This window comes from Mandrillus leucophaeus, unplaced genomic scaffold (genome assembly GCF_000951045.1).
Source record: "Mandrillus leucophaeus isolate KB7577 unplaced genomic scaffold, Mleu.le_1.0 Scaffold282, whole genome shotgun sequence".
Lineage (NCBI taxonomy): Eukaryota > Metazoa > Chordata > Mammalia > Primates > Cercopithecidae > Mandrillus > Mandrillus leucophaeus.
Genome location: NW_012102943.1, coordinates 2256199 through 2265980, shown reverse-complemented (window position 1 = coordinate 2265980; position 9782 = coordinate 2256199). Strand labels below are relative to the sequence as shown.

Here is a 9782-nt window from a genome sequence, read left to right as displayed (position 1 = left end):
TTTTTTTTTTTTTGAGACAGGGCCTCACTCTGTCACTCAGGCTAGAATGCAGGAGCATGATCCTAGCTCACTATAAACTTGAACTCCTGGGCTCAAGTAATCCTTCCACCTCAGCTGCTCACCTAGCTGGGACTTCAGGCACAAACCACCATGCTCAGCTGATTAAAAATTTTTTTCATAGATGGAACTGTCTGCAAAAATTATAACAGAGAAATCTAACCTCACAAGATTCCATCTTGCTTCTAACTTTACAAGCTAACTGCCCTTACTCATTCCTGGGCATAGACCAAGCCAACTATGGGGAGAATTTAGTTTATAATTTAACATTGAAGCAAAGATGATAATAGTCCCTTCCCAAAATCGACCCCCTCTGGGGACTAAAACTGCCTTTGTAAGGCTAATGAAAGGCCACAAGGTTAGGGTTATGGGAATTCTGCTAAGATGTAAGTGTAGTTAAACAATAACCAGCCATTGTTCCCTAGCTGGTTTTCTATAATTCCTTACTGCTCAGGAGTTATGTGGCTGGGGATCACATGATTTATAACTTCCCCTCCTACAGATAACATCACTATTGTACAACCTAAGATTGGTCTTTGAGATATTTTTTAGACTTTCGCATTCTGGCTACTGACTGACTCTACCTGGACCCATAACTCAGTGGTACAAAGTTTCCTTTGTTCTCCATCTCTGTCAATACTTAGTATTTTCAGACTTTTGCATGATAGTCCTTGTGGTGAGGTCTAATGGTATCTCATCGTACTTTTCTTTCATATTTCTCTACAAAATTAATAAAATGGAGTACCTTCCATAAATGTATTTGTCATTTGCATTTTTTGTAAAGTTCCTCTGTTCATGTCTTTTACTCATTTTTTAAAGTTACTTTTAAATTTACTTTTGCTCATTTTTCAATAGTGTTTCCTTTTTATTGATTTGTAGGAGTTCTTTGTATGTTCTTTTTTTTTTTTTTTTTTTTTTTTTTTTGGGTTTTTTTTTTTTTTTTTTTTTTTTTTTTTTTTTTTTTTTAAGAGACAGGGCTCACTCTGTCACTCAGGCTGGAACGCAGTAGCCAGATTCAACTGGTCTTGTGACCTCACCTAGGAACTGACTCACTGCAAGAAGACAGTTTCAATCCCCTGTGATTTTATCCTCAGCCCAACCAACTGATTCTCCTGCCTCAGCCTCCCGAGTAGGTGGGACTACAGGCACCCGCCGCCATGCCAGGCTAATTTTTTGCATTTTTAGTAGAGACGGGGTTTCACCGTGTTAGCCAGGATGGTCTCGATCTCCTGACCTCGTGATCCTCCCGCCTCGGCCTCCCAAAGTGCTGGGATTACAGGCATGAGCCACCGCACCTGGCCAAATTTTTATGTTTTTAGTAGAGATGGAGTTTTGCCATGTTGGCCAGGCTGGTCTCGAGCTCCTGACCTCAGGTGATCCACCCGCCTTGGCCCCCCAAAGTTCTGGGATTATAGGCCTGAGCCACTGTGCCTGGCCAAGACTGCACCTTTCTACCTAAGGATTATTTATCTATGTATTTGATATTTCCTCAAATGTCAATTATCTGTTCATTCATTTAGACCAATTGCCAACTGAATTGAGAGAAACAAGAGAATCAGGCTTTTAGAGATCCACACTTGCCATCATCTTTTCCACTCTCTTCTTGATCTAAAATCCTTCCACTCTTTCTTCCACCTGATCCAAAACTCTCTCCCTTCAAAGTTACATTACTTACCAGGCCATTCTGGGCAACATAAGTGGGAAGACCGCTTACTAAAGCCCAATGGTCAGGAGGTGGATTCCTGTGAAGGCCAAAGACAAATGGTGACTCTCAGTGCGGGGATTGCTGGACTGAAGACTAAAATCTGGGCCTTTGCCCTCCCCCTGCTCTCAGGTGGCTCTCAGCACCTGCTTACATTCACTACACCTGACCAAACCCAAAATGTTGGCCAACCATCTTCATGTCCAAATCTAGACATGGAGAAAAGGGTGGCGAATATAACATTTTACTGACTGCCCACCAAGTTTCACTATCTGAGAAAAGAGACAGCATTCGTTCTACAGATTGTTATTTGCTGCTGAGCAGAAACAAATACCATCACTTCCCTCATAAAGTTAGAAGCTACTAAAACTATGTAGGGAATGAAAAAATTCATCTATGGAGAATTCCTACCATGTACTAAGCACTAAGCTAAGTGCTTTTTATACTTATCCCTCACAATACTATAATTTTTTGTATTATTATTTTTGCTTGTTTGTTGTGAGAAAAAAACACACACATAAACACGCATTAAAAACCTCAGCAATCATTAGAAAATGAACATTTATAAAACCACATGGACATCAAGAACAGCATTGTCAGCTCCTTGGAAGCCCTTGACTTTCCCCCGCAATCATAACCTTCTCCCTAAACCCAGAGGTAACCATTATTCTGAAATTATGCTAAATTGCATTATTGTTTTTTTGTAGAGTTTTATCTCCTAAGCATGTTTTCCTGTACTTGTTAGTTTAATTTTGCCTGTTTTTCAACTTCATTTAGATGGAACCATACAATGTATATTATTTTGTCTGTCTTCTTTGTCACGTTGCTGTAATTCACTCATTTCATTGACTTACAGTGTTCCCTATACTACTGTAGCACAAGTTATCCATTCAACTGTTGGTGGACATCCCCTATCCTTCCAGTTAGGGGATAATATAAACAGTGCTGATGTCAACATTGGTGTATATGTGCTCTCAGTGCTACATGGTATATTCCTAGGAGTAGAAGTACTGGGTCATAAGATGTTTGTATCTTCAACTTTACTAGATGAGGCCAAACTGTTTTCTAAAATGATTGTACCAATTTACACTCCCATCAGTGGTCCATTAGAGTTTCCTTTGTTCTCCATCTCTGTCAATACTAAGTATTTTCAGACTTTTAAATGATAGTACTTCTGGTGAGGTCTAATGGTATCTCATCGTAGTTTTCTTTCATATTTCTCTACAAAATTAATGTTCATGTCTTTTACTCATTTTTAAAAATTACTTTTACCCATTTTTCTATAGTGTTTCCTTCTTATTGATTCATAGGAATTCTTTATGTGTTCTCTCTCTCTCTCTCTTTTTCTTTTTTTTTTTTTGAGACAGGGCCTCACTCTGTCACTCAGGCTAGAATGCAGGAGCATGATCCTAGCTCACTATAAACTTGAACTCCTGGGCTCAAGTAATCCTTCCACCTCAGCTGCTCACCTAGCTGGGACTTCAGGCACAAACCACCATGCTCAGCTGATTAAAAATTTTTTTCATAGATGGAACTGTCTGCAAAAATTATAACAGAGAAATCTAACCTCACAAGATTCCATCTTGCTTCTAACTTTACAAGCTAACTGCCCTTACTCATTCCTGGGCATAGACCAAGCCAACTATGGGGAGAATTTAGTTTATAATTTAACATTGAAGCAAAGATGATAATAGTCCCTTCCCAAAATCGACCCCCTCTGGGGACTAAAACTGCCTTTGTAAGGCTAATGAAAGGCCACAAGGTTAGGGTTATGGGAATTCTGCTAAGATGTAAGTGTAGTTAAACAATAACCAGCCATTGTTCCCTAGCTGGTTTTCTATAATTCCTTACTGCTCAGGAGTTATGTGGCTGGGGATCACATGATTTATAACTTCCCCTCCTACAGATAACATCACTATTGTACAACCTAAGATTGGTCTTTGAGATATTTTTTAGACTTTCGCATTCTGGCTACTGACTGACTCTACCTGGACCCATAACTCAGTGGTACAAAGTTTCCTTTGTTCTCCATCTCTGTCAATACTTAGTATTTTCAGACTTTTGCATGATAGTCCTTGTGGTGAGGTCTAATGGTATCTCATCGTACTTTTCTTTCATATTTCTCTACAAAATTAATAAAATGGAGTACCTTCCATAAATGTATTTGTCATTTGCATTTTTTGTAAAGTTCCTCTGTTCATGTCTTTTACTCATTTTTTAAAGTTACTTTAAATTTACTTTTGCTCATTTTTCAATAGTGTTTCCTTTTTATTGATTTGTAGGAGTTCTTTGTATGTTCTTTTTTTTTTTTTTTTTTTTTTTTAAGAGACAGGGCTCACTCTGTCACTCAGGCTGGAACGCAGTAGCCAGATTCAACTGGTCTTGTGACCTCACCTAGGAACTGACTCACTGCAAGAAGACAGTTTCAATCCCCTGTGATTTTATCCTCAGCCCAACCAACCAGTATTTCCCATTCCCTAGCCCCCTGCCCACCAAACTATCCTTGAAAAACCCTGGCCTCCAAATTCTCAGGGAGGTAGATTTGAGAAATATCTCTGGTTCTTTTGCTCAACTGCCTTAAAATAATTAAACTCTTTCTCTGCTGCAACTCTTGCTGTTCTCAGTGTATTGTCTTTTCTGGGCAGCGGGCAAGAAGAACCTGTCAGGTTGTACCATAGAGATGGGGAGTCTTACTGTGTTGCCCAGGCTGGTCTCAAATTCCTGGACTAAAGTGATCCTCCTACCTAGGTCTCCCAAAGCACTGGAATTACAGGCATGAGCCACTGTGCCTGGCCCTATATACATTTTTGATACGAGCCTTTGTCAGTTATTTGTGCTATAAATACATTTTCTTGTATCATGATTTGCCTTTTTACTCTTTAGAGTAACCAGCCTCCTAGATGACCCTCAGTGATTCTCACTTCCTTATATAGTCCCCTCCAACGATGAATCAAAGCTGGTCTCAGTGACCAAAAGAATATGGTGGAGATGAATGTGTTATTTTGAAACTAGATTATGAAAGGCATTGTAGCTTTCACCTGCTTGCTCTGGGGAAGTCAGCCACCATGCCATGAAGTAACTCAAGCAGCCCGTTATAGAGGCCTATGTGAAAAGGAACTGAGGCCTCCTGCCAACAGCCAGCATCAACTTCCCAGCCATCTGAGTAAGTTATTTAGTAAGCAGATCCTCCGATTCCGGGAAAGCCTTCAGATGACTGCAGCCCACACTCATATTTGACTTCAACCTCATGAGCTACCCCAAGCTAAAACTGCCCAGTCGGCCGGCACAGTGGCTCACGCCTGTAATCCCAGCACTTTGGGGCCAAGGCAGGCAGATCACCTGAGGTCAGGAGTTTGAGACCAGCCTGACCAACATGGAGCAATCCCGTCTCTACTAAAAATACAAAATTAGCTGGGCATGGTGGCGCATGCTTGTAATCCCAGTTACTCGGGAGGCTGAGTCAGGAGAATCTCTTGAACCCAGGTGGCAGAGGTTGCGGTGAGCCGAGATCATGCCATTGCACTCCAGCCTGGGTAACTAGAGTGAAACTCCATCTCAAAAAAAAACACGAAAAACAAAAAACTACCCAGTCAAGCCACCCTTGAATTTCTGACCCACAGAATAATAAATAATAATGAGAAGCCGGGTATAGTGGCTCACAACTGTAATCCCAGCACTTTGGGAGGCTGAGGAAGGCAGATAACCTAAGGTTGGGAGTTTGAGGCCAGCTTGGCCAACATGGTGAAATCCCATCTCTACTAAAAAAAATTACAAAAATTAACCGGGCATGATGGTGGGTTTCTATATTCCCAGCTACTGGGGAGGCTGAGGCAGGAGAATCACCTGAAACCAGGAGGCAGAGGTTGCAGTGAGCCAAGATCATGCCATTGCACTCCAGCCTGGATGACAAGAGCAAAACTCCATCTCAAAATAATAACAACAATAAAGAGATAATAAATTATTACTGATGTTTTAAGTCACTAACTTTTGGGACAATGTGTTATGTAGAAATAGATAAACTAATACACTCCCAAATGGTATATTTTGATATAAATAGAAGTTTTTGTACTTAATGTGGTCAAATATATCAATATTTTTATTTGTTTCTGAAGTCTTATTTATAAATTTTTTACCCAAAGATCATAAAGCTCTTTTATATTATCTTCTAAAAGTGTTACAGTTTGACCTTTTATATTTGGACCCCTAATTCACCTAGAATTTATATTTGTGTAATTTACTTCTTTGTTGTTTTGTTTTTGAGATAGAGTCTTGCTCTGTTACCCAGGATGGAGTGTAATGGCGCAATCTCATCTCACTGCATGCAACCTCTGCCTCCTGGGTTTAAGCAATTCTCCTGCCTCAGCCTCCCGAGTAGCTGGGATTACAGGTGCCTGCCACAATGCCTGGCTAATTTTTGTATTTTTAGTAGAGATGAAGTTTCACCATGTTGGCCAGGCTGGCCTCGAACTCCTGATCTCAGGTGATCCCCCCGCCTCGGCCCAGTGTTGGGATTACAGACGTGAGCCACCGTGCCCGGCTGTGTAATTTACTTTTGAGGGAGAAATCACATTTCTTTTTTTCCCATGTTGGTACCCATTTATACAAGCATAATTTATTTGAAAGATCATTCGTTCTTCCAGTGCTTTAAAATGGCACCTTTGTCACAAATGAAGTGGCTGTATATGTGTAAGTCTGTTTCCGGCTCTTTGTTCTGTTCCATAGATATATTCCCAGGCTGGTCTCAAACTCCTGAGCTCAGGTGATCCACCTGCCTCAGCCTTCCAAAGTGTGAGGCTGGTGTAAGCTATCGCACCTGGCCTAAAATTCTCTTTAGAAGATTAAGAAAAATTTCCTCTATAATGATGATTATGTCATTTTTCTCTTAATGGCAAATTATATAGGTTGATTTTTCTAACATTAAACCAAGTCTGCATTCCTGGAATAAATCCATCTGGGTAACGATGTGCAATCTTTTATATATTGCTACTCACTATTTGCTAGAATTTTATTTAGAATATTTACATCTATGGCCATTATTTGCTAGAATTATATTTAGGATATTTACATCTGTGTCCATAAGGGAGCATACTCAGAACTTTCCTTTCTGTTGGGTTTTGGCATATAGCTTATACTAGCCACTTCTTTGCCTGTTATCATACAATAATCATATGAGATTTTTATTTCTTCCTTAAATATTAATTAGAACTCAGGCAGTGGTGTGTGCCTGTAGCCTCAGCTAGTGGGGAGGCTGAAGTGGGAGGGTCACTGGAAACCAGGAGTCCAAAGCCAGCCTGGGCAATATAGGGAGACTCCATCTCTAAAAAATATAAATAAATGAATAAAAACCACTAAGTAGAATTCACCTGTGAAAAAAATCTGGGCCTGGGGTATCTTTGCAAGAAGGTTTTTATTTATTTTATTGTAATAAATATTGTATTGTAATAAAACTGGTTTTGTGTCATATTTCTTCTTGATTTTGTAAGTTTCACTTTTAATTTTTTTCCTCTTATTCTTTTTTTCAAGACAGGGTCTTACTATGTTGTCCAGGCTGTTCTTGAATTCCTGGTCTTAAGCAATCCTCCCACTTCAGTCTCCCAAGTAGCTGGGATTACAGGCATGTGCCACCACCTGGCTAGGTTTTTTGTTTTGTTTGAGACAGGGTCTCACTCTGTCATCCAGGCTGGAGTGCAGGGGGGCAAACCTGGCTCACTGCAGCCTCAACCTCCTGGGCTCAAGCAATTCTCCCACCTCAGCCTCACATGTAGGACTGCAGGCATGTGCCATCACATCCAGCTAATTTTAAAAATATTTTTGTAGAGACAGGACAACTACTGACAAGGCTGCTTTGAGCTGGCTATGTTCCTTGACTGAAGGTCAATGCTTCTCTCAAGGTGGTTTGCTCTACAAGACTCTTTTTCATTCCAGATTATGGAAATTTCCTTTTGGGGCCAGAAGTGGTAGTAGCTTCCCAACTAATAGCACATTCTCTTATGGTTCCCTTCATTCCACCCCCACCTTTGCAATTTGTCCCTCTGTAAATAAACCCTCACTGAATTATCCTGATTTGAATGTGACACCTATTTTCAGTTGAGACCCTGACTGATACGGATGGATACATAGCTTGTTACTTTTTCAGCCTTTTAAAATTTAAATATGTGCATTTAAGGCTGTAAATTTTTACATTAAGCACAATTTCACTGCATCACACAGGTTTTTTATTTTTTATAGAGGCTTTAATATGTTATATTTTCATTATCTTTCAGCTCAGAATATTTTCTAATTTCCATTAATTGATTCTTTTATCCATAGGTTGTTTGGAAGTATATTCCTTTTATTTTTTCAGAAGGATATTTCTTAGTTCTCAAGCATATGAGAATTTCCTAATTAGCTTATTGTTACTGGCTTAGAGCAGTGTTCTCTTTATATTTATTAGGTTAAATTCATTAATTGGATTATTCAAATATTCTATATTCTGTTTGTTGATTTTAGTTTGCTCCTTAAGTCAATTAGCAAACATAGATTCGTCTATATCTCCTTGTGTTTCTGTTAGTTTTTGCTTTATATTTTTTGAGGTCATGTTATGATGTGCTTGCAAATTTAGAATAGTAATATCTTCCTGTAATACTGAGGTAGATCGACCCCTTTATCATTAAGTGACTCTTTATCTCTACTAATGTTCTTTGATATGTCTATTTCTATATGATGTTAACATGGTTATACAAGTTTTCTTTTGATTAGCATTTGCATGGTGTGTCTTTTTTCAATCTTTAATGTTCAACCTCTCTGTATTCTCTTTCAGATTAGTCTCGTGTAAACAGGATATAGGATTTTTCATCATATCTTGGAAGTAATCATTGTTGACTAACTTTTGTATGTGCAGAGAAAGATTAAATGCTGCCAATTAATCTATAATGTAGCCTATAATGCTTATCACTTGTAATTTTTACTTTATTCAGATCAACATTGTTCTTTTAGATACAGACTTTTTAAATCATATCTCACATTTTTTTCTGTCATTTTGTGCCGGTTAAGACAATTTTTCATTTCAATGCTGAATCATAGCATAATTTCTCTTTAAAATTATTTTGCGTGGCAATTGAATTCAATGTGAATAGCAACCAGCAATGGTTGCTCAGCATTAACTATACTTACAACAATATGAATGGTGTGAAATGAAAATTACAGGACACCATTGTTTTTGACTAAACTCCTGTAATAGGGGCCCTAACAGATCAAACTAAAAATTAAAATGAAGTCACCTACATCAAAGTTCCAAGTCACTAAACACACTAAATTGTTATCTGACCTTCTGAGAAAACAGGAGAAACAAAAGCCAATTTTCCAAACAAGCCAGTTAAGCCAGTTTCTTTCTTTCTTTCTTTCTTTCTTTCTTTTTTTTTTTTTTTTGAGAGAGGGTCTCACTCTCTCCCCTGTGTGAAGTGATTTGATCATGGCTCACTGTAGCCTCCACCTCCCCGGCTCAAGTGATCCTCCTGCCTCAGCCTCCTGAGCAGTTGGGACCACAGGTGTGCACCACCATGCCTGACTAATTTTTGTACTTTTTTGTGGAGATGGGGTCTTGCCATATTGCCCAGGCTGGTCTCAAAGTGCTGAGCTCAAGGGATCTGCCCACCTCAGCCTCCCAAATTGCTGGGATTATAGGTGTGAGCCACTGTGCCCGGCAACAAGCCAGTTTCAGTTGGCATGATAATGAAGTTTCCTCTGCTTTAGTCCTTACACACACACAAAGGTAGCCTGAAATAGCTTGATTTCTACTTCTCAGTTATTTTTCTATTGTCCCGTTTCCCTGTCCTGCCTTACAAGAAAACTAGCTTTAAAATGACCAATCTGCTTTTTGTTCTTTGTTCCTATGAAACCAACCCCTTCTGCTCAACTCATTGGAACATTTACTCTATTTTACGCAATAAATCATCGCCCAATTCTAGAATCTCAAATAAAACTAATTGAGATTTTTAGACAAAATTGATTGTAACTTTGTCTTTTGACTATGGTTATGATCAAG

At 39.1% G+C, this 9782-nt stretch overlaps 1 protein-coding gene across 2 annotated transcripts in view; it reads right to left on the bottom strand.

The window, feature by feature from the left end:
• PDE6A (phosphodiesterase 6A, cGMP-specific, rod, alpha) overlaps positions 1 to 9782 on the bottom strand; it is a 92602-nt gene that overhangs the window by 50870 nt on the left and 31950 nt on the right. For both annotated transcript variants that reach the window (XM_011985375.1, XM_011985376.1), the window contains one exon: positions 1733 to 1799. In XM_011985375.1, coding sequence (XP_011840765.1) covers positions 1733 to 1799 — 67 coding nt within the window. The remainder of the gene's footprint in view (positions 1 to 1732; positions 1800 to 9782) is intronic.